At 43.0% G+C, this 25,438-nt stretch overlaps 1 protein-coding gene across 1 annotated transcript in view; it reads left to right on the forward strand.

Moving 5' to 3' along the window:
- SREBF2 (sterol regulatory element binding transcription factor 2) overlaps window positions 1–25,438 on the forward strand; it is a 251,077-nt gene that overhangs the window by 38,711 nt on the left and 186,928 nt on the right. The window contains exons 4-10 of the mRNA XM_078683331.1: window positions 12,735–12,875; window positions 14,019–14,234; window positions 14,812–14,926; window positions 21,585–21,766; window positions 24,153–24,345; window positions 24,507–24,691; window positions 24,886–25,147. Of these exons, the coding sequence (XP_078539457.1) occupies window positions 12,735–12,875; window positions 14,019–14,234; window positions 14,812–14,926; window positions 21,585–21,766; window positions 24,153–24,345; window positions 24,507–24,691; window positions 24,886–25,147 (1,294 nt within the window). The remainder of the gene's footprint in view (window positions 1–12,734; window positions 12,876–14,018; window positions 14,235–14,811; window positions 14,927–21,584; window positions 21,767–24,152; window positions 24,346–24,506; window positions 24,692–24,885; window positions 25,148–25,438) is intronic.

Genomic DNA, 25,438 nt, shown 5'->3' on the forward strand with positions numbered 1-25,438 from the left:
CCAAAGGTATTTAAAACATCTTTAGTGTTGGTTGCAGCACATCTTTGCCATGGTGCCATTCAGGTACTTTCATATTTAAACGATTGGCCGGTAAAGAGCAGCAGCTGATAGCAATGCCCAGCACACACTCATGGAGCAGCGTCACTCCTACATGGGTTAGGATTTACATTAATTGTCAAAAAATCCCTTCTCAGTACACCGTAAGTTCAGCTGTTTCAAGGAGAAATGCTAAACTCCGCTACTGGCAAAGCTTACCCCAAACTGAGAGTGTTGTAGGAAGCTGGCTTTTTATGTAGTGTAGCAAAAACAAGGTGCACTATGTAGAAATTCCAGATGACCCTTATTGGTTTACAGGGCTTTAAAGTAATAATCCCAAATGCTCCTTTTGTGGTAGTGTTGGCAAGCAGTTTAGGCTTATCAAAGGGTAGTGCTAAGCATTTGTTGTACTTACAGAGCCAATTAATGAGACCCACACTCAAGAAGAAACTAGAGACCGATTTAGAAAAATAACAGATATATATATATATATATATATATATATATATATATATATATATATATATCTATACTACTATTATAAAGAGAGAACACAACCCTTTGAGACAGGTAAACTCGGGTACCACAGCGCCAATCCACACACCTGATACATCCTTGAAATTGTCAGGGTGTGTAGATGGACATAGGCTACATAAAATAAAAATAAAACGTAAATTAAAAAAATTAACTTTAAAAACAAAGTAGTCCCCTGAAAGAAGCGCCGGCCGCGACGTCTGCGTCATGACATCGGGCGCGCGGGGAGGAGCGGCGTTCAGGAGCAACAGGAAGAGCGGAGGACATGATCGCGGGGAGGAGCGGCGGACAAGCGGTAATGACCAGCGAGAAGCGGAGGAGCAGTGGAGCAGTAAAATCGGCAGCGCGAGGAGGAGCGGCGAGTAAAGTAAGTGAACCATCCAAGAGCCGCGGTAAGTGAACCATCCAAGAGCTGCGGGTGCGCAACGAGGGACGGGCGGGAGCCATGGGTGCACGCAAGCCTGAAATGCTGCCCCCAGCCCCCTTCTGCCCCGGGCAACGCTGCCGCAAGCCTGAAATGCTGCCCCCAGCCCCCTTCTGTCCCAGGCAACGCTGGGGCGGTATATATATATATATATATATATATATATATATATATATATATATATATATATATATATCACACCACCAAACCACTTCACCCAAAAAGGAAAGCGCGGAGGCCAGAGGGGGGTCCTTTGAAGAACACTTTATTTCACAGCATAACAGGTAGGTGGCGGCGAATGCATTTCGGCTCCTTCCGCCTTCGTCAGCGCCCTGCACCCACCAGAGTCCAAATGATGACCAGCTGCTTGTGCTCCACCTATGTAGTGGTGAGGTCACTGGTACTCCTCCCCCAGGAAATAGTCCTTTCACCTGTCGGAGTCCTCCCACTTGGTACCTGACTCCAACTCCCAGGGTGCACCTGCCACGTGCACGCAGGGTGGTGGCGTGGGGAGCAGAGAACAATGCTGCCAAATCCAGTGACTGTGAGCAACGCTGGTAGGACCCACGTTTGCGCTGCTGTGGTCCAAAGTTCCTCCTTGGGTCCCCTCGGGCTGTGAGACCTTCGAACAGCGTGATACATTTATGCGGGGGCAGCCATGAGGCTCACAGCACCCTCGCGAAGGTTGAATACCTTCATCCGCATATGACACACTCTGGTCTCGGCATATATATATCGGAAAAGTTACCTCGAAAAGAGGAACTCAGAGGCCAGAGGGAGTTCAGGGCAAACAGCTCGTTTTATTCACAGGTTCCCAGTGGCGGCGAATGCATTTCTGCTCATTTAGCCTTCTTCAGCGCCCAATCACTGTGGCATGTCCTCCCCCAAATGATTCCTTCCTGCGTGTAATACCTCCCAGCACCTGGATATATATATATATATATATATATATATATATATATATATATATATATATATATATAACAATCCTGTCAAATCAGCCGCCGCGTTTTCAATCACGCGCTGCCGCCAGCAAACAGGACACGGACCCAGTATCGGTGCTCAAATTATTTATTCCCCAAAGGTCAGAGACGCGTTTCGCAGCTTGATGCCGCTTGTTCACTCGACAAATGTTGTGGATTTGGGAAACATTTTTAAAGTGGCAGTGCATAATTAAAGCGAGTCACGTGATTACCATTCTCAATCGCAATGGAAAAAATATTATTACGTACTTCCTTTACAATGTTGTGTGCAAAACTTTACAATATTCATGTGCAAAATCGCAATAAATAAATATATGTATATGAGTAAAATACTATATAACATTTGACCCTGTATCACAAAATGCCTTTTGCCAAGAATGAGTCCGTTTTGGAATTACTCTACTTCCAAATCAAGGTCAATATTCCACTTAGTGAAACACTAAATCCTGGCCCATCTCAACTGCCAAATATTTACAAATCGCAATATTTTGTGCATTTACCAAAATATAATGTGGCATGCCCATTAAACTTTACGTGCATGAATGTCCTAATTTGGCCCCGCCTATTTTTTATGCTTGAATAGTAAAAACGCGGGTTTGAGCAATGGCATATTTGGTTGGGTCACTGCCATTTTGCTAATTACACTTATTGATATCTTAGTAAAATACATAAACAACTTTCTTGTTGTAAGTTTAAATCTCAATGCTTTGAGGTAGTCTATAAAAGTGCCTAATGTGCTAGTGAAAAATTAAAACCAATACCTTACATTTATAAATTCTTACGAACCTATTGTGCAGTCTAGCCTTTCTATATATTGTTGCCTTCATTGGTTTGTACAATTCTTTTCCTAAATCACCTTCTCATCATATGATTTTATATATATTCAAGCTTGATTCATGTAACAAGTTTTTCAAAGTTACTTCCCAACTGACCACTCGAAGTCTATTCCACAATAACTTTAATGAGAGACTAGTCCTGTTCCGACAGGACTCCATAATAATCTATTGTCTTGGCCTTAAAATTTGTTTACTATATACATTGTTGACATTGATACTTTATATCCCATTCAAATATATCAATGTCTCAAGTAAATACTAAATTTAAAGGTAAAAATATTTTTAAAAAATCCTTAATATCTTGATGTTAAAATTCATTCTATTTACAAGATATCCATTTTTTAAGAAATGCTGATGTTTTAGACAAATTATTTTTCTTCTTAATTCTTGTCACTAGGACAAACAAGTATGATTATAATTATGAATAGAATTATGAATTTTGCTCACCGTTACTCTAAGCACGTGTACATGTCCTCAGTTATATTCAAGCCCTGTGGGTGTTTAGAATCAAGGAATAAAATATATCTAGTCTCCAACTTACGTAATTTACTTTCTCTATCTCCTCCGCGTCTATTTGGGGAAATTGCGTCAATTAAATAATAGGACAACCCTTTGTTGTTGGATTCATGGCGTTCCTTAAAATGTCTCGCCACCGGATATGTGTTGTCCATACTAGTAATTGCGCGGAGGGGTTGGAGTATTCTAACGTGTGCTTGTAACTTTGTACTGCCCACGTATGTGAGCCCACACGGGCAAGTTAAGACGTACACTGTGTACTCAGTCTTGCATGTTAACATTTTCGTTATTTTGTAAGGTTTAGAGCTAAATGGGCTAAAATAGGTCATGGTATTAGTCCCATGGGTGCAGGCCTTACAAGTTTTGCATTTTCTGAACCCTTTTAAATTCTGGTACCAAACAGGATTAGATATAATTTCTTGATCGGATACCACAAGGCAATCCCTCATTGAGGGAGCTCTACTATAGGTAATGGACGCCCTCTGCGGTAGCAGGGTTCCTAATACCGGGTCATTGAGGAGTATAGGCCAGCTTCCTTGAATGATCTTGTGGAGTGCCTTGTGCTGTTTACTGTAACCTATTATAAGGCGAAAACTCCGATCATCCTCAATCTTTACTCCTTCACTAAGATTAATGGCCTGATCCTTTTTGTTGCTTTTGGCCAATAAGTCATTTCTGGCTAAAATCTCTGTTTTGGCAATGGCCTGATCTACTACTTGTTGAGAGTAGCCTCTTTCTAAAAATCTCTCTTTGCTTTGTTGTGCCATTGTCAGTTCCTCTGGTGTACTGCATACCCTCTTTATTCTGAGCATTTCGCCATATGGTATACTATTTACCAGGTGGCGAGGGTGAGCACTTGATACATGTAGCACCGAATTTCCTGCTGTTTTCTTACGGTACAAAGTGGTTTCCAGTTTGTTATTGCATATATACACTTTAGTATCCAGGAAATTCACACTTGTTTCACTTATTTCTGCAGTGAACCTTAAGTTTAAATCATTTATATTAATTTGTGCCACAAACATTTCAGCTTCTTCCCTGGCTCCCTGCCATATAATAAAGAGGTTGTCGATAAACCTAAGCCAAAGTTTCACCTTGGCTGACATTGTATCTCCGTGTTTCTCCATGAGGACTAGCTTCTCCCATTTGCCCATATGGAGGCAAGCATAACTTGGGGAGAAGCTAGCCCCCATGGCCACACCCTGAATTTGGCAGTACAGCAAATGATTAAACATAAAGATGTTATTGTAGAGGCAAAATTCTATCATGGCCAAAAGCATTTCATTTTGTGGTTTATAAATTGCTTCTCTTGTCATTAAATAGTGCTTCACCGCCTGGATACCATCAACATGAGATATACTCGTGTATAATGATGACACATCCAATGCCATCAGTAAATAATCAGATTTCCATGCAAAGTCTTTGACTTTATTTATAAAGTCACTTGTGTCCCTTACGTATGAGGGCAAAGATTTAACATAGTCTTGCAGGGAATAATCAACATATACAGATGTCTTTTCCAAAATGCTGTTCTGGCACTAATTATAGGACGTCCGGTAGGTATTTTGTTGTCCTTATGGATTTTTGGAATGAAATATATCGTGGGTACAACCGGATTGTCTTTTTTCAAGTAGTTATGTTCATCCTCACTGATCAATTTCCTGTTGCGCCAACTTGATAGTTTTTTATAGTATGTTAAATACATTTCTTTCAATGTTTTTACATCCGTACGTGTGTAGCATTGTCTGTCATTTAATTGGCTCATGGCCTCCTTTGTGTAATCTTCATGTGGCCATAGGACTATGTTTCCGCCCTTGTCACTGTTTCTTATTACGACATCTTTGTTGTTTTTTAATTTTTTCATTAATTGAAAATACTTGTGATCCTGATTGCGGTGCTTTTGAATGGTCATGCCGATTTTTTATTTTTTTTAATTTAGTTTTTAAATTTTATTGGTGATTATTTCGTGAAAAGTGTCAATGGAATTGTGCAAAGTGATGGGACAAAATTTAGATTTCTGCTTGAACTTGGTCAATCCCGCTCCCCTAGTTTCCATATTTCCATCCTGCGGGTTGGCATTTCCAACGGAATCATTCTCCTGATTCCACATGTCTTCAAGTTCTGCAACTGTATTAGATCCCGGGGGTGTGGACTCTATTATAGGATCCACATAATCGCCTGCATCAGTTTGTTTCTTTTTGATTGCATATAATTTCAATTTCCTTATTCCCTTGTACACATCCATCTGGACGTTGGGATAATCAAAGTTGTTGGGTGGACAATAAGACAGGCCAAGACTTAAAGCTTCGTCATTTGTTAGAATTATTTTTGAAAGATTTACAACTGTTTGAGTCATTTTTTTCTCCAATAGTTCCTTTTCTTTCTTTGGAGATTTTAGTTTCTGTCTGGCCGCTTTGCGTCTCTGTTTGCGTTTGATGTTTGCCCTTGATGTTTGCCCGCTTCCGTTTGTCTGAGATCGAGTTATTGGTCTCACGGTTGCCAGACTTTGAGCCGCTAAAAGGTTAATTTCTTCCCCCGGCGATGATTTTACTCCACTTGTACCACTTGGGGGGGTTCCTTAGGTCAGAATCTTCATCACTGTTACATGTTAATTGGTCACTCGATGTTGTGGCTGTATCTTCTCCTGCCCTTCTTTGACGGATGATAGCCCTAATATTGGTGGCTGGACCCTGTTTCTGTTGAGATTTTCGAACGGCATCGTATTATCTGGCAAAGGTGAATATTTGCCCCACCTCGTAATCAACTTTGTCGCGTTGAAATTTATGTGTCTTGCATTCTTTAATTTTCTCCTTTTTTTTTTTTAAAGCGAGCTGACATTTCTTTGCGCCGTTTGCTTATTTCTTCCTCCTGCCCCATTGCTTCCAACTCTTCATTTAAAGTGTCTATTTCAGTCAGTATATATATATATATATATTTCAACAGCAAGAACTTCGTTATTGGGTAAGCACTTTTCAAGTTATCAATTTTTACAGGTGAGTAAAGTTCCACTCATGTGTTTTTACGTGGTAATGCATACCTGTGGAGAAAGAAACATGCTGCATACAGGTATTTGCATTCGTATTTCAGGGGTCCCATTTAGGGTGCTAGGGGCCTAAGGTCCAAATACCACCAGCAGTTCAAGTAAACCTGCCCAGGAGTTGACCGAGTGCAGAGGTGCGGTACAGGTTGGTAGTCTTACGCGCTACACCAGTGGCAAAAGGGGGGGGCACTTAGAAACAGGCTGCAGGGGGAACTTGGGGACAAGTCCAGGGGCTCAGTTTGTGATGGTTCATGGGAGCAAGGGGGCACAGTCGGTTGTCGTGGACTGTGGCCGGGGAGCTCAGGTGCAAATGGTTTTGGTCGCCTGGGCCTGTTCGTCAAAGGCACTCACGGTTCTGCAATGCTGACTTCCTTCGTCGGCTGGTCAGTCGTTTTGGTGTTTGAGTCTGATTAGACTTCCAACAAGCTTTGGTTGCTGCAAAGGCTCGGTACCCTGGGTTTTTTGTGCAGGGCGGCTCCGGTTGGTCCTAGCGTCTTCACACTTTGTGGGGAGGCAGATGTGATCTCCTGGAGCACAGTGATCTCCTCCTTGGTGGCTGCTTCGTCAATGGACCTGGTGGACAGCAGAACGGTGAACCGGACTGTTGCGGTTAGTGTGTGCAGGTTGCAAAGAGGTGGCTCCTACACTTCAAGGGAGATGGATGCTGGCTGATTTGCAAAGTGCTGACCGCTCTCACTGGCTTTTGGAGTATGCACAACTGCAGGACGAGTTGGGTTCTCTGCGATTGTCGGGACAGGAGCAGGCAGGCAGGGTTTAGCGCCAAAAGTCTGCAGGCAGTCCTCAGTTCGCGCTTCTTTGTCTCTTCTTTGTCCTCTTCTTTCTTCAGTCAGATGAATCAAGCACCCTGGTATCAGACCCCACCTAAATATTCAATTTAGGAACGTGAATCTACGTAAGGTGGTAGCCAATGGGCTACTTATGGGTTACCTACCCAATGGGGGAATACACCCCCCCTATATGACCACTTTCTGTTGGGAATGGGCATAACCCTGTCACAGAGTTTCTAATTCCACCAAAATGAAGATGGTGGAATCCTTATTTTCCTGGAGTACATCAGGCAGCCTACCTTAGGGGTGTGACTTGCCTGGTAGTGCACCATGCCTCATTGCATAGCTAATTTCTCACCTGTCCTGGTGCCAAATGGGCCTCAGGCAGGGGGTGACATCTCCTAGGTAGAGGGGAAGTCGGTGTCTCATATCAAAGGCTTTGGGGGCTTTGAAGTCCCTAGCTTTGGTATGCTGATTCACTAGCCATCTCGCTGAAGGAGGTGTGAACACCACCTTCCTCCAGAGCAGGTATTGTTGCTGGCATCAGAGAACTTGAATTCTCACCTGCAGGGGATCAGAACATGTCTGTGTTGGCAGGCTGGTCAATACCAGTAAACCAGCACACTTGTAGGCTCTTAGTTTTCAGGGGTTACCTCTAAGGTAGCCGGGGAACTCGTAGTTACCAGTGCCCAGTACATATACCTAAGATGGCTTCCCTGTTCACCTGTACTATCTAGCAATTAAACTGGACAGCACATGGGCATTTCGGCTTCTGCAGTTATGTTCTCACATGTAATATAATGCACCCTGCCTTAGGGCTAGACGGCCTGCTGTAAGGGGGACTTACATATATGCATGCAGTGTTTGTGGGCATGGCTCACAGTGTTTGTGCCATGTTGTGTTTTCACATTTGTCTGCACCTTTTCACGCACCCTGCAATGGCAGTCTGCATGAGTTTAGAGGTGGATCCCTTAGGATGGCACAATACATGCTGAAGCTCTTAGGGACATACTTTAATACCCATGCCATAGGTACCAGTTTACTAGGGACATGTAGGGGTGCTAAAGGCCTTGCCAATTGGAGAACAGTTACCTTGTTTTACAGAAAGAGCACTGGCACTCCGGGACCTGGTTAACAGGAACTCGGTGCACGTCAGTCAAAATTGCGTCAAATACCAGGCAGAAAGTGGGGGTGGCCATGTCAAAAAGGGGCTTTTTCCTACAATGGTGATGGCCCCTCAAAGGCTGTTCCTTCTTTTTCAGACATACATTAACTGATTGTTATCCAGTGTTGGATCTTTCATAGATTAACATGCTTGAATCATTCCCTGTGGTCAAAGTGGTAGACCCACATTACCATAGTAAGCAGGCTGTATTGTGCCATAGGCCTTAATGGCAATGCAAAGTCACATTTATAGCCTATCTATGTACTTTAAAAAAAAAAGTCCAAACTTGAAAAATGACCAATCAGATGGACGCACTCTAGAATACTCTAAACAGAGGCTAAATCCCTAAGATTTTCTAGTGCACCTTGTGTGAAGGGAGTCTACCTGATCTCTGCTCAGGTTTTTCTTCAGATTACTTCTTTACTTATTGTATATTTACAGTGTCTGAATCTTCAAAAACAGGTCTCTTTAGATCCTGCAAATCCTATGGGGAAAAAGCGGCTGCGTTTGAACAGCCCACATAAGGACTGCCTGCACTGTCTTTACCCTCAACATCAGGTAATGGAGTGCAGGATCCGTCTTACTTTTTCATTAAAGACCTTTTGAGATAAAGAGGGACAACTGCTTATATGGGTTAAGAAATCCAAGGCCCAGACACCCAGTGCTTCTGGGGAAGACAGCGATTTGTCCCACACAACCCAGAAAAGGTCAAGATCTTCTGACCATGGGGCTTGTGAAGTGAGTAGAAAAGCCTTAAAAATGCGTAAAGATCACATTAGAAAGGAAAAACTAAACTGGTCTCCACAGGGGCAGCCTCTTCCAAACCATCTACTCCTCCTGTCAGGAAAAGGAAGCGAAAATGGTCTCTTTCCTCAGAGGCGTTGACTTCACGACAACCAAGATCGTCGATGACTGTCGGTGCTGGCATAATTGACGACGACAGGCACCTCAGCATCTTTGTCGAAGACATAGATGAAAGCAGTGATGACCACAGCCCTCGCAGCTCCAATTGTAACAGCACCGTCGACGGGAGGTCGGGCCTCAAAATCAGTCAAAGGCTGCCTCAGCAGATACGACATCAGCACCCAAGTCGTTGACGGAGGCATCATCACCAGAGATGCTGTCTGCACCGAAACCATCAACAATGGCATTATCAACAGATATGCCATCGGCGAAGATCTCATTTACTGATATGCTGTTGGAACCTTTACAGTCAACAGAGACACAGTCGACTGCAGCAGCAGCAAACATACTGTTGATGGGGAAAGTGACACCATCACCACAGACATCGGCGCCGACGTTGTCTACACTGTTGTCAAGTGAAATTCCACTGTCAACGAGGGTAAAAATATCAAATACAGTCTTAACAACACAGCTTACCTAAGCAAGTAAGATTACACCTCTGCTGCCTAGCCATTTGCTTGATATAGAGGAGTCTGATGAAAATGGATCTTATGGAGATGTGTACAGTCCTTCATAGCTCTGGGTAAAAAACCAGGATGAGGACTCTGGCGATAATCAAGAGCACTACCAATCATATTATGCTCTGCCTAGACATTTTCACTAGCATTATGACTACCAACAACAACCTAGACGCAATTAAGTTTGTATGCCCACCTCCTTTACTACAGGACTTGCAAGCTGTGCTACAAGAGGCGATGCACAGACACCCCACAAGGGCAACCACCAGCACAACCCCAACCGATTCCTCCTGCTACTCTAAAAAAACGTGCTACCACCAATGACACCCAGGATATCACCCGTGCCCAATATACCCACCTCCAAGAGAGGACCATTCATCCTCGGTGGATGAGCTTGAGAAGGGCGAGATTCCTGATTCTCCAACAACCACGGGATGAATTGGATGAATATTTGGTTCCTAATCCATCTTCTACCCCACCTCATCCTGCAGATTTTTTCCCGGAGGACATTGGGGGCTTTCATAATGTAATGGACTAAGTGGCTGCAAGGTTCCACCTCCTGACTTCATCTAAAATCAGCCGAACATCAAATTCCGGTTTACTCCCCTGTTATCAGGGGAGACCCCAGTGCTACATCTTGTAGCTCAGTACTGACCCTGAAAAGTAATTTCAACCGTACTTACCAGTAACTTTAGTTTTCTTCCATAGGATATTATTGCCTGCTTTTTGCTGAAAAAGTTCCCAAGTGTCGATTTTTTTTAAACATACAAATATTCTTTAAAAATTGTGCCAACGATAAAAATTTAATTACTTGCCTGTTTTAGATAGATGTCCCAGTGCTGAACCTAGGAGCCCAGCACTGGATTACAAAAGTAACGCAAACATACTTTACCTGCAAACTGAATTTCCTTCCGTAGGATAACATTGGTAATTTTGCCTAGAATTGTTTTTTACGTGTCAACTTTTAAAAAACAATAATATTCCTTAAAAACCGCTACTGTAACCAAAACGATTTTACTTAACTGATTACAGTGCATGTCCCAGGACTGAATCTAGGATCCAGTCCTGTGGTTAGAAAAGTAATCTACAAAGTAACTAATTGCATTTAACTAGAAATTCCCATTGAGCTCAATGTTGCATTGTGTTTAAAATGGTGTTGCCAGTTGCAACAAACTGTAACTATTGTAATCAAAAAGTCTATTGCCTATTTGAAAAGTACTTAACGAAAGTAACTCATTCTGAGAAAGTATATATTGATACCTTGTTGGTTCTAAAATAAAACAACCATATATTTTGATTCAAAACCATTGGCCTAGAGTTCAGTTCTTGAGTGTGTGAGACCATTTGCTGACTGAGTGCGTACAACAAATGCTTTACACTGTCCTCTGATACTGCCTTACTGCACGACCAAGCTACCACTTTAGAGAGTAAGGTTATATCTAACTTTAGCCTCTGCCAAACCTCTGGGGACTATAGACTCTGTGCACACTGTGCCTTACTTTGGTCCAGTATATACAGAGCCACTTTCTTACAAGATGCACTTGAGCTGGGACCCTGGCCTAGTGCGCTTGCATGTTTTACAGCAAAGTATAAATGCGTTGTCTATTACTGTTTAGGTAGGAAGAGGAAGCATCTTAAAATATTGCTTTGCATCGAAGAATTATCTGTTGTACCTTCAGAGGGGAGTCAGCATACACTTAGGTTATCTTTGACATTAGTAGCCATTTACATGCAAGATCGAAAACACTTCCCTCTTTGCAATTACAGTCTTCAAAGCATTTGTGAAAGTTCTAAAGAGAGCAATCCCTCCAAAGACACCACTGGTCCCAATGCAGGACATATTTAAAAGGCTTATAGGGCATACTTCTGTGCTTGCTGCTAGGGTTTGTGGCTTCCCGTGGAGGGGACTGATAAATTAGCTACATTTTGGGCTTTGGGTGGGGGGAGTGCTGTAGGAGAAAGTGTCCGTTTTTCCCCCGCAAATGGTATCAACAAAGGGTTTGTGGTGTTAAAATCACCATCTTCCTAGCTTTCAGGAACAGGCAGACCTCTGTCAGAAAACCAACATTTTCTACACAGTTTTGGCATTTTACTGGGACATAGCCTATTTTTCCTAATTTTTGTGCGTTCAATCTCCTTTCAGTTAGTGGTAGAAATGGGTGTGAGAGCAATAATGGATCCCGGAAAAGCAATTAATTTCTGAAAGGTAGACAAAAGTCTGAATTCGGCAAGGGGTCATTTGTGTAGATCCTTCAAAGTTTTTCTATAGAAACCAACAGTTGAAAAAATAAATATTGAAATTGAGTTGGAAAAAAAAAGGCAACTGTGCCAACGTTTCCACCTGTAACTTATTGTAAGTGTGGCAGATTTGTGGAATAATATACCGTTACGTCTGCTGGACCCTTCTGGTTGCAGGGATATATAGGACTTGCAGGTTCAACAACAACCTGAGTTACCCAGAGCCAGTAAAAGAGCTACGCCTTGCAATGGTTTTTCATTGTGTATGGGTATATAGCAATTTATTTGGTAAGATATAAAGAGTGACAAATTGGTATCCAGGAAACCTATGTATATCTTAAATTGTTAATTTATTTGCACATCTCCGAAATTGTGGGTACCCTTTACTAGCATGTGAATTAGAAGACATTTTTCAAAATGACTTCTTTTTTACACATTGTCTTACATTTGGAAGGCAAAAATACATAGAAAGTCAATTGATAATAACTCTTGTTCTATTATTCTGTGTTCCCCAAGTCTCCCGATAAGAATGGTACCTCACTTGTGTGGGTAGGCCTAGAGCCTGCAACAGGAAAAGCCCCAAAACATACTGTGGAGACTTCAAACTTATCGGTCGCAAAACTAACTGGTTTTGATAGGGGAGTCCACTGCGTTTTTTGTCTCGATAAGTAGTGAGTGCTGAAGAAGTGAAGCAGGAATGCAAGCCATTTCTCCAAATACCCAATGACCTGCCACCTCCTGTTTCTCTTGCAGGTGCTGGTTCATCCGCAGATCATTAAAACAGACTCACTAGTTTTCACCACCCTGAAGGCTGAGAACACCCCCGTGATGGCCACTGTACCAACCCCCGGGATTGCGACTCTTGGCACACCTCTCCAGACGACCTCTCTACAGGTATGTGTGCCAGCCACTAGCTGTCAGCTCTGTATGGTGCAGCCTCACAGTGGACTTCTTCTCCCAAACAGAACACTTGCAGAGTGCTCAATAAACATTCCCTAGTATGCTCTTTTTAAGTATGCAAATGTATTTCCTTCTTTGCGTGTATAACTCTCCATTCCAAGATTTTAGCCCTTGCTAAAAAAAAAACAATTTACAGAAAATGTTTGTGCATTTACTTATTAGGAACATTTTGTTCTGAGGGGTGACTCGCCTTCAAGCCCCACAGTACTGCCTTCACTGGAAGTGCTAAAAAACGTTGGGAATCCTTCAAAAGAGAGCTTATATTCCCTGTTCTTGGTTAATGGTAGGGGTAGGTAATTGTGTTATTCCTCAAATATTAAAACCCAGAACTTGATGGGAGACGAATTCTGATTGACCAGTTGAATTGAACTGTTACCTAGCTTCCCTTGAGGCACAACATTTGCACTGGCTGTGGGCTAGTCCTCTTTGTTCCTTCCAATTTATTGTTTACTGGTTTAGCTTTGTTTCTCTTAACGCTGTTGAGGGTGTTCAGTGTATTTATGCCTTTTTCTATGAAAACATGTCTTTGTATTTTTTTAGCCTCTTCCTCCACTTCTCCCCATAGTCTCATTCCATTCTGGGAGCCTTTATTTCTGAAAAAGGTAGTCTCTTGCATTCTCACCCTTCCTCCCTTTTGAATATTCAACTGTTCTGTGTTTCTGCAGTGTTTGAAATCTGAATCTATCCTAATAGAGATGTGATCTCCAGGACTAGCTACTGTACTCAGAAACTGACCCCCAGGCCTGGACACTATGCTCCAGGTGTGTCATTTCGATCTGGACAAAACTTTAAAAGTGCGGCCTCTAGAAGTGAGCACTTTGTTCCAGATGTACCTCTCCATTTTGACTGGACTCCCGCCTCCAAATATGGTACACACGATACCCTAAGGAACTAGTCATCCTTCTCAAGATATATTCTTGCTTTGTCCTTTTATAATAGCTAGGTCTTCTAACTTCAGATGTGCTAAGTAACTCCCCTCTTCCTTAACTGAATACTTTAAGACCGATATCAGTCACTCTGACTTCACTTGTCTAAAGCTGATCTTGTCATTGCTTTTCTATGTATCTGCTTCCTCAGACCTTGGTGGGAGGCAATGGGGCATTTGTGACCACCATGCCGGTGATGATGGGGCAGGAATCACTAAAGCAAATGCCAGGTCAACTCAAGCAGCTGGAAGTACCCAAGGAGGGCGAGCGTCGAAGCACCCACAACATCATCGAGAAGCGATACCGCTCTTCCATCAACGATAAGATCCTGGAGCTCAAAGACCTGGTGATGGGCAACGACTCCAAGGTAAGGTGTCAAAGAAGGAGTATACTGAGGGCACTGAAATTACAAGAGAGTCCCTGGGAACTAGGGTGGTTTGCCTCCATTGTAGGACAGGATTAGTGAAGGTGCAGCCATGGTGTGGTAGGACTAGAAAAGTTCTTGCCAAGGCAAGTCCCACCTAGTAGAAGAGTAGAGACTGAGAGTAAATTCTGAGAAGGATGATAATGAATATGCAGGACTTTTCTGGAGTAGGACAGTGGGTGATGTTGACAAAATGTTGGCCATGTTTTAACATCAAGTGCCATCCTGACTGATTGTTTTTGCGGTGTCTGCCACTTTTCTGCCAGAGGTTGCATTAAGCATCAATGCTCATTCTTTCCGGACAACACATCTGCTGTCATGATTCTGAAACTTCTCAACATCCTGGGCATTCTTCTGGTATCATCTTTTGTACATACTGGCTCCAGCTCATACTCAGACCTGCCAATGGCTTAATAGATGTTACATACTTAAGTGTGAGCTTTCCTCTCTCTCTCCTTGCCAGCGTTAATGCCTGTCAATTATTTCCTTCCTTACGAGTCCTTGCATTCCTCTCTTACAGATGCACAAGTCAGGTGTCCTGAAGAAGGCCATTGATTACATCAAGTACCTACAGCAGATGAACAACCGACTCCGTCAGGAGAACATGGCCCTTAAACTGGCCAATCAAAAGAATCGTAAGTCTTGTGTGTGACAGTGGGGCTCTGCTGTTTCGCATTCACTCTATAGACTCTCCTACCCTGCTCCCTATTGTGCATGATTTATGTGTGATCACCTTACTGTCATGAAGCACCAAAAGACTTCATGACATCACATCAGCTACATATTCCCACTTCCCTAAGCATCCTCTAGATAAACAGTTAGCAGCTCTAATTTTCTGCCCAGGCCCTGTTTGTGCAGTATTACTAGAAACTGTGTGCCATTCCAAACAAGCTGATTCTAATTCTTGCCTACTTAGAAAACAAGAGAGTTTTAAGGGTGACTCTGTGTTTCGTATTCTCTGGATATTTGAAAGCACACTAAAAATTGTCTGTCTCTTTCTGTCTGCCAACGGTCACTCCCCACTATATCCATTATCTCAGTAATGTCCACAAATTGACGATAATTTTCGTAAGATCTGCCACATCTGGGAGCACCGGTTGACAGCGAAACCAGCATCTTCACCTACTTTCTCAACTTCAGTGAGTCGATGACCGCACCACCAGTGTCCCCGGGACCATTGACTTTTCCTCTGGGCCCATCCCGGGCCTTTGAGACCTGTGCAAAAAATAAAAGTCAATGATAAGACATTCAATGACGGAACATCTGACATGGAGAAGTCCCCACTGATCGCTGTCTAGCTGTCAACCTTCATTTTGTCTACATCTAGATCGCTGTTGAGACGATTGACTTCAAGATGCTAAACTTCAAGAGACTGCAGCTTATTTTTCTTCAATTTATTCAGTCACAGCAGGATATCTATCCAGATGGCAGATCAATTCCACTGCTTGTGCCAAGACAGGTGGTTCCAGTAGAGAACCCTGTGCAGGAACCTCTTAAGCCGTTCAATCTGCCACCAAGACTGTGACTTTTCCCTGTTCTCCTCTTCCGCCCAGACCAGTCCAGCCTCCAGTGCCAAAGGGCACTTCATTGTCACCTACACCCCCAATGTCACCTTAACCAACTTCTTCAGTACTGCCTCCACTGAAAAGATGTGAATGTAGAAAATTGCCTTCCATCTTGCCACCTTCTTCTAGGAGTCATTTGTCTGATTTCTACATGTCATTTGTTCCACCATCATTGGTGGTGCCACCAGTAAGACCATCATCAATAATTGTTTTAACGTTCCAGCCACAAAGCTAAATATTCCGTTGCAAACTCCTCAGATGACTGTGTCTGTGACAGTGGACATATTGCAGCCTAGAGATTCTCCAAAGCCCATCTTACTGTTGGACCCTGGATTTTCAGAATTAGCTGAAGAGAAGTTCCTTACACCAGCAACAGTCAAGGTAGCAGCTCCACAGCTCCTGACAAAAATGTAAATATATTGAACAAAACCCAGTTTATTTCAGATAGGGCCCGAAGCCAGATCTGGTTATAGTCTAAGTTGTTGTAAAAAGGTTCTCTTCTGGCTCTTCTGCACTGGAAATATCAATCCTGCCATGAAAAAAAGCAAAAGAATTGATGTGAAAAAAAGTTTGTGGTATTACATTGGTGGCTTTTAAAACTGTAAGTGTATCGGCACTACTGGGATATATAATAGGACACTGTGTGTGGGAGTCTAGACCTTTATGGATCAACTTCCAAAAGAGAGATCACAGGATGTTTTGGAGATAGTTCAGGACTGTTTGCAACCAATATATCAGTGAAGCATTCTATTCTGCTGATCTACTGGGCACAGAGTTTTGCCATGCTATTGCGTTGCACAGATCGACCTAAATTAGACTGACTACTTTCAAGCCAGATGTGTGACCTAAAATCAAGAATCTCACCTTCACCGAAGCAGTCTTCTTTGGTCCTCACACTGATGATGAAATGGAACACATGAAAAAGGATGGTGAAACCCTTAAAGCTGTAGGATTGGAGGAAAGCAAGTTGTTTTACAGATCCAAATACAGACGAAGGGATTCTTGATAACATCCTAGACTGAGTGTCCTAACTGGAGGGTGTAACCCTCAGGCACAGGTCCAGCAGCAGCAGACCAAATATCATTGTATATTCAGACGAGAAAGAGGTAATTTACTTTGAAGTCACTCTCACAGGCTAATCAGTGAAAGGCCCAATTCCTCTACTATGTCCGCTGCTCCTGTGGTAAGGAGAGTATCAAACTGTCTAGGAGAGTGGCGGTTGAGCTTGCAGAACATTCAGGATGGCGATACCATCCGTTTCAAAGCTCCTCCTCCATCAATACTTCCAAAATCAGCCCCGAAACATCAGTTGCAGAAAAGGAGATAAAATATCTACTTCTAAAGCATGCAATAGAACCAATTTCTCCATCTCAGCGAGGAAAAGGAAGGTTTTCCAGCTATTTTTCCCCCCAAGAAGTTCTGGATGTTAGTCCAGCACTAGACATAGCCACAGCGTATGAATGGAGATTGAATGTGTTTTATAGATCTACAGGATGCTTGCTTTCACATACCAGTGGCAGTAAAGCATAGAAATTTTCTAAGATTCATAATAGGCAAGGCTCATTTTCATTAGAGTTCCACCCTTTGGACTGAAATGTGCTCTGAGGACTTTTTCCAAATGCATGGCTGTGCATGCCTGTCTGGCTGACCAGACTCGCTTCTAACAGAAAAAGATCTATATCTATCCCTATTTGGATGACTGGCTGATAAAGGCACGTCCTGGTGTACTCATCCGGCACGGCTGGACTTCAACACAATGGCCAACTTATTACGATTCCTAGGTTTGCATATCAACCTCTAGAAATCATTGTTGTCTTCAGCACATCTTGCCTATTTGGGAGCAACTCTAGCACTTGAAAGGGAGGAGCGTATCCTTCAGAGGAAAAGTGTTTGCTGAAATGTCATCTATCACGACACACAACAACCAAAAGCTGTCTAGATTACATACCTGTTCGGATCTATAGCTTCATGCATTGTTCTAGTCTCTGGTGCACGTCTTTATATTAGGCCATTATAGGAGCACCTCAAGAATCAGTGCTTCCAATGGAAAAACAATTGGAATGACAAGTTCTTTCTCACAGAACAGGTCAACCAGTCTCTGATATGGTTGTTATGTTATATTATGTTTATTTGTAAAGTGTGCTGACACCTGCGAGGGTATCATGGCGCTGAGCGGCACATGTGCCTAGCCCTGCCTACTTGAGATTGGTTAATTGAAAAGCCAAGTCTTTCGCAAATCAAAAAAGAGGGGGAGGATCTTTTGTGCAGTATTTATTTATTTTATTTATTTGCAAACTTATACCGCGCTAGGACTCGACTCCCGAAGGAGTATCTCCGCGCCTCTGGCATCATCTAGGAGCAAAGAAACCCGAACATATGTCAGTCATCTCTAGATGAGGCTGTTTCATGCTTTAGAAGAGATGTAAGAGAACTCCCACCCTCCTGATCTTTTGTTTGTATGCGTGGGATGTGTGTGATTTGGGATCCTGCGGCGCAGAGGTGTCTGGGTGGTTGGTGGAAAAGGATGCAACTGCATAAGGTGTGTAGTCCTTTAATTGTGTGTGTGTGAGAAGTTTGAAATTATCGCGTTTGTGTATCAGAAGCCAGTGGAGCTTCTGAGGTGTGATGGGAGTTCTGTGTGGGATGTTAGGGATGAGTCTGGCTGCCGAGGTCTGCATGGTTTGTAATCTTCTAGTAAGTTCCTTGGTGATCCTGTCATAGAGCGTGTTCCCATAGTCCAACTTGCTGGTGACTAGGGCATGAGTGACATTTTTTCTAGTGTTGCTTGGGAGCTATTGGAATATCTCCCTCAGCATCTCCATGGCGTGGAAGCAGGATGCAGTGACTGTTGACCTGTGGGGTCATGTCCAGTTTACTGTAGATGAATATATCCGAGGTTGCTTGCATGGGTGCCGAGTGTGGGAGTAAGTCTAAGTTCAGCTGGCCACAAGTTGGAGTCCCATGTGAGGGGTTCTTTCCGAAGATCACTACTTCGGTCTTGTTGGTATTGCGTTTGAGACAGTTGGCTTTTATCCAGTTAGTGACTTTGGTTATGCAGGCAGTGAACTTGTTTCTTGTGTTGGGGGGGGCCTCATCTCAGAGGAAAGTAGGAGTTGTGTATCGTCTGGACAGGAGAGGAAGGTGGTGCAAGAGAAGCACTCTATTAAAGGGAATTCTTTTTAATCAAAATCTGCCAAGCCAAACTGTTGTGACAGGCCCTTCTCTAACAGGATGTCATGCTCACTTGCAGGATCTTTCAGTACAAAGGCTGTGATCACAAACTCAACAACTTTACCACATAATGTCCTGGAGTTAAAGGTGGTCCATCTAGCCTTCAAAGCATTTGCACCATCTTTGACTCTGAACAGGATCTTAATACATATGAACAATACAACAACTGTACACTGTCTTCGCAAGCACGGAGGCACAAGATCAAGGTCCCTATTGCTTGAATTTTAAGCAGTGTGGTATTGGCTCCTCGAAAGGAACTTATTGGTTCAAGCAATTCACCTGCTGGGTCTAGGGTTGACTAATCTGTCAAGCAGATCTTCTAAGTAGGTGTCATAGACAACCTTTAAATGGGAACTGAATGACGGGGATCTTGCCAGACATTTTTCAAGAGTGGAATTTCCCCAATGTAGACTTAATCGGCACCAGGTCAAATGCAAAATACCCAAGCTTCATATCAAGAACGTGGGAACCAGAGTTGTTGGGCAGTGCCATTTTAATCACTTGATAAAAATGTTTTCTCCATGTTTTCAATCCGATCCCACTAATTCCATCAATGTTGCTCAAACAAAACCTATCCAGTGCCAAGATGATTCCAGTACCACCATAATGGCTGAGACAGTGATAGTATAGAGAGCTACTTCCCCTCTCCGTGAGAACCCAGAAGATGTTGCTGTACATACAGAATCTACCAAAAATTCAAAGAAAAATTGATCACCCCAGCATATAGTCATTGAATTTAGGAGCATGGCTTGTGAAGTAATTTAATATGGACTCTAACTTCCCACCATATTGTATGAATATTGTAAGAGGCTAGCTAAGCTTCGTTCCACAAGGGCATCTTATGTGTTTAAGTGGCAGAGGTTTGTCATATGGGGTGCTTGAACAACAACCAAGACCCTACAAACTGGCAAGAGATTGTAATCATTCCATATTTACTTAATTTAGGTCAATCAAATATGTAGTGTGCTTCAATCAAAGTCCATATTGCTGCTTTTATAGCGTACAGGAAGGGGCTGTGACAAAGCTATTTCTTTATGATTCCGGTCATAAAAGACTTCTTAAATGGATTCATGAAAGAAGTATTTTCCACCGATTAGACTTTCTCCGTCATGCAAGTTGACTCTTGTCTTATCCAAAAGGATTGGCTCCTTCAATCATAAGGACTCATTGCAGCACCTTCCCTGGTAGGTGGCATTTTTGGTGTCGGCCATTTCTGCAAAAAGTGTGAGCTGTAAGATCTTTCTTCAATGGAAACCTACACAGTGTTACGAACACATCCTCCTTTTCATACTTTCGCCAAAAAATGTCATTACTGTTTTGTTTTTTTAAGCAATCATTATTCTCCAACAGAGAAGGCACTTCACTCCTTAGATCTTATGAGAATCCTTCAATTTTATTTGAACAGAACTAAGGATCTTCATAAGACAAACCAGTTGGTTGGTTGTTTACGGCCCTCTTAGAACTGGTATGACTTCCTCAGAGCAGACTATAGCTAGATGGACAGTTGTGTGTGTTGCTTGTCGTTGTCAGTTAGTTAACAGGCCTCTCCCTGGGGGGAGACTTAGAGCTCACTGTATACGAGACAAAGCAGCATCTTTCGCCTCGGTAAGGTATGTACCGGACTGAGATTTGTAAGGCAACCAACTGGAGAGCAGTACACATTTTCCAAGCATTATTGCTTTAATGATAATTAAAGAGCAGACACTTTAATAAGTCAAACGTATACGAAACGCGTATCGGAAAAAGTGATGAATGTAATGCTGGGATTAATCTCAGTTATTTCCTCTGGCTGCATCCCAGTCCATTATTAGCAGTTTGGACCCAGCCATATTCAAATCAGTCTTGACCCTGCTCCAATAGAAAACAGGTTAGGAAACATTAAGTAATTTATTTAGCTAACGTACCGTGAGATGACATATCTATTTCTAAATGAAGTGATTGATTACGGAGTGTCGTTTTTTTGTTAGCAACTGCAGATTGGGATATGCCGTTTATTCCATTTTACATTAATGTATATCAGTGAGGATGCAGAAGGAAATGGTTTCTTATAATCCTAGTTCTGCATTTTGGGAATCCTTTTTGAAGTCCTAAACCTCCCTCCCTTGATATGCCCTGCTGTGTAGGATACTGATGTGTATGTGTGTACTTTGAAAGATGCGTTCATTCTTCCCCATGTCTGTTCATTCCTTTCTCTGACTTGGACGTAATCCACCCTCCCCCTGGATGATCCCAGATGCGCCTTCCAGAGTTTAACTTGTGGGCTAAGTTCCTGATATCGTCTCTAATAACAAGTAGAAGAAATTCTTCATGTGTTTTAACCCAGTACTGTCTCCCATTCTTTTCAGTGCAATTTGAGTAAAGGTTCCATAAAAAATCTGCAGTGATTGGGAACCCTGAGAGTCTTTTAGTTGGAACATGTTTTCTCACATCAAGTGTAGGACTGTTGGGGACTCCATGTTGAAGAGGCAAGTTGTGACTGTGTAACCTTTACTTGCAGAGCTCCTGAAGGGCATTGACCTCAGCAGCCTGGTGGATACTAGCATGGACATCAAGATGGATGACTTCAACCACAACATTCTGCTCATGTCCCCTCCTCCTTCGGACTCTGGTTCGCCAGGGGGCCTCTCCCCGTACTCTGTGGATTCAGAGCCTGGAAGCCCTCTGCTGGACGACGAGAAGGTAAATTGGCAGTTTGATCCAGGATGTGGCTGGCAACACACATTATTTGATAGTGGAGTTAATTTGGGTCTTGCTGACCTAACGAATTATGGTACATCAACTAGGCCTTAGTGTATTTTATATTTGTCCAGTGAGGCTAGGGGTAGAGTCTTGGTGGTAACGATGTCTGTCCTGCCTGTACAGTGTAATACATCTACAGGCATACCCACAGAGGCTTTAGCAGCTGTTTCTTAAATGGTCTCAACATGGTGAACTTCCCAAAGCATTTAATTTCACCACCAGGATGTTAGGCTATTCCTCTATAACGCAGAAGTATGTTTTTCACATACTCTGTGTTAAATCTGCTGTGCTGTTATTTGAATAGTGAAATTCAGTTTCATGATACGTCTGGTCACACTTTTTTGTCTATAGCCAAGTAGAACTCTCCCATGGCACCTTGTGATAAACTGGTTTGTGTTGTGCCCTGGCAATTGGGGGACAGATGGAGGAGGTGAGAAAAGCATACGCGGTATCAAAAGGAGCAAGTGTTTGGCAAGTGTTGTTTCTCAAGCAGTTTCACTTCCTTATTTTATTTGTTTTATGTGTAGCAAAGCTACACCATTAGCTCACTATACATAAGAAAAAGCATGTTTAATTAAATTGGTTAAAGTTTGGAGACATATCTAGTAGGGATGGTAGATCATGAGCTATTAGAAAGGGGTGTTGAGTCTTTTAATTCTGGGGGCCCGATTACAACACTGTCGTTGTAGTAACCCCTAGTGGTATAGAGCTGTGCCTGGTCAAATATCCTCCTATGCCCAGGGTTACAGGGAGTAAGAGCACCAGGCCTGATTTTACTAACAGGAAAAGCTGGCTAGTAAAATTGAATGCAAATTGGGCATGGACAGCAGCCACAAGTGCTGTCCAGCCCCCACGTCAGACCCTCTTTTATGCCATGGCAGCTTGCCATGCCTTGTGGCTCCTTCTAAATCATACTTATCCCATTTTACCTCCTCACTCCAAGTACTGCCTGCTGAGAGTAGGTGGTAAGTGGAAGCAGAATTGTCTCTGGAATAGAAAATCCGCATGCAGAAAAGGACTCCGTGATGCTGGGTATGCAAAATTATTCCCCATTCCGTTATCTTGTAATTGCATGGCACAGGGAAGAAATTACAGTCTGGAGTCTGTGATTCCACTGCCAGTAATTATATCATCCTTGCATTGTGTAACTCATAATTTGCCACCGGATAGCGTCAATAAGTTGGCCAGATATTGAGGTTTGTTCTCTTCACTAACCAAGCAGCCAACTTTGAATTTGGTCCTAGCCTAAAAGGGTAACTGGTGAAAGTCTTGTAGGGTTGTTGAGTTGTTTACTTCTCTGAAATGCATTTAGCTGTGGAATGAAAGATAACCTAATTATGTTAATTTCGATTTATATAGCGCCAAATCACCGACAGGTCTCTTAGCGCTTGCTTTGGGAACCCGTCCTGGCTTTCCCTGCGAGATTACCCCTACTGGGCATACCCAAGGTGAAGACCAGGCATCCCGCCGCGGGGGGGGCGTAGTAGAGATTAAGTAAGCTATTGCCCAGAGCTGCAGAGTGTGAACCCATGATTCGAGTAGGCACCGAGACGAGAATTATCGAGTCCGTGGACATTTTGGGCTCAAGACCCTGCCGCGTCGGGAATTGAACCCTGGTCCCGGGTCTGACCTCTGCATTAGGGTCTGCCTCCTCTAACCAGTGAGCCACACTTCTCAGTGCAAGTGAGGAGAGCAGAATTCATGTTAGGATGACATTATAACGGTCAAGTCAAGAGATCTTCGATTGAAAGCTGCTGCTCTTAATTGATTTGGGGATGGAAAGCTTTTTATTTTCCTTAGTGACTGTAAGTAGAGATTTGCAAATTTAGACACTGCATTTATATTCGATGTTAGGGTGAGAATTTTAGTTGGGTGGAACCTTGTGAGTTTACCTAGGTATTACGTAATAGCAGTATGGGATTCAGTCAGTCAGTCAAGAATGCTTTATTCGACAACTTAATGCCATAAAAGTGAACATATCATACAGCGGTACATTTTATTAACACATTTTAAAAAAATTAAAAAAGTTTAAAAAAGCATACCTGATGTCATCCAGATGACCGAGACCTAAATTACATACAGTACAGAAACGTTGTATAAAGTACAGGGTGCAAATGAGCAACTCAATCAGTATGGGATTCAGTTGGTGGAAGAATGAAGCAATTGTGGAGAAGAGAATGCGGGGCCATCCATATATACTATATATTCAGAATAATTGGCTGAATTGTCCCTGGACAGCCAGGCAGTAAACCAAGGTGGACTTTCTGATGATGGCTTCTTTTACTGTTTACCTCAGTTTACGGTCCACTTCTTGTTATTTCTCCAGATGAAGGATGAGCCAGACGAGTCCTCTGCACTTGGCATGCTGGACCGGTCACGGATGCTTCTTTGCGCCCTGACATTCCTCTGTCTTTCTTTCAACCCACTGACTTCACTCCTGCAGGGTGGAGAGACGCAGCAGTCGGAGCGGGCAGTGCTTCACAGCTCGGGAAGGACTATGCTGGGGTTTGAGGTCTCAGGTACATTGGGGATCCTAGTTCTGCAGGCTGTGGGATGTGATGCCTGCTGATGCGCAGATGCTCTTTGCAGCAAGGAGTTTCACTGAATGTTGGGTTTTTGTATTCTTTGACATAAAATGTAATGTAGTGTGGACTAAATTTAAGCCTACGTTATTTTCCAGGTATTGCTGGTGGCTGGCTGGACTGGATGATCCCAACCCTAGTCCTGTGGTTAGTGAACGGGGTCATTGTCCTGAGCGTTTTCATCAAGCTTCTTATCCACGGCGAACCAGTCACCCGGCTCCACTCCCAGTCTTCTGTCAAGTTCTGGCGGCATCGTAAGCAGGCAGACCTCGACCTAGCCAGGGTAAGGCAGTCCCATTATACATCCGTCTTGCTTTTGATTAATCAAATTTGTGATAACAATGACTGAAGCTGCTTTTCAGAGCGGAATATTTCAGAAAATATTTATTGAGATGAGATACATTGCTGACTTTAGAGATTTGCAGTTGAAATCTTCAGAAGTAACTGTTCTCTGTCTTTATCTTTTCTTTGACACAGGAGGATTTTGCTGCAGCCACCATGAACTTACAGACCTGTCTGTCTGTCCTTGGACGTACCTTGCCCACCTCCGGCTTTGACCTGGGCTGCAGTCTTTGCTGGAATGTGATCCGCTACAGCCTGCAGAGGCTGGGGATTGTACGATGGCTGCTGCGACGCACCCCAGGGCATCGCGAGAAAGCCGAACTCCAGGATGAGGCGAAGACAAGTGCCAGGGACGCTGCACTAGTTTATCATAAGCTTCATCAGCTGTATCTATCAGGTGACCTATCTACCTCGAATTCCCTTATTTATGTTACACAGAATATTGCATGTCTACTATACACTCCCTACACTTCCTCTCACAGTGATTATATAGCTGCGTTGAACTACCTCTGTAGCTAATTGCAGTGATTTGTAGATCTGCCATGAACTTTATCTGTTCAATCTTAGGTAATTGTAAGGTCTCCATGTACTTCCTCCATTTCATTTTGGACAGTACCATCTAGTGTTGGGCTCAGACTCTACAACTTGCTTTTTCCCCATAGAACTCATTTATTGCTGACTTGACATC

This window comes from Lissotriton helveticus, chromosome 1_1 (genome assembly GCF_964261635.1).
Source record: "Lissotriton helveticus chromosome 1_1, aLisHel1.1, whole genome shotgun sequence".
In the NCBI taxonomy this organism is placed as follows: domain Eukaryota; kingdom Metazoa; phylum Chordata; class Amphibia; order Caudata; family Salamandridae; genus Lissotriton; species Lissotriton helveticus.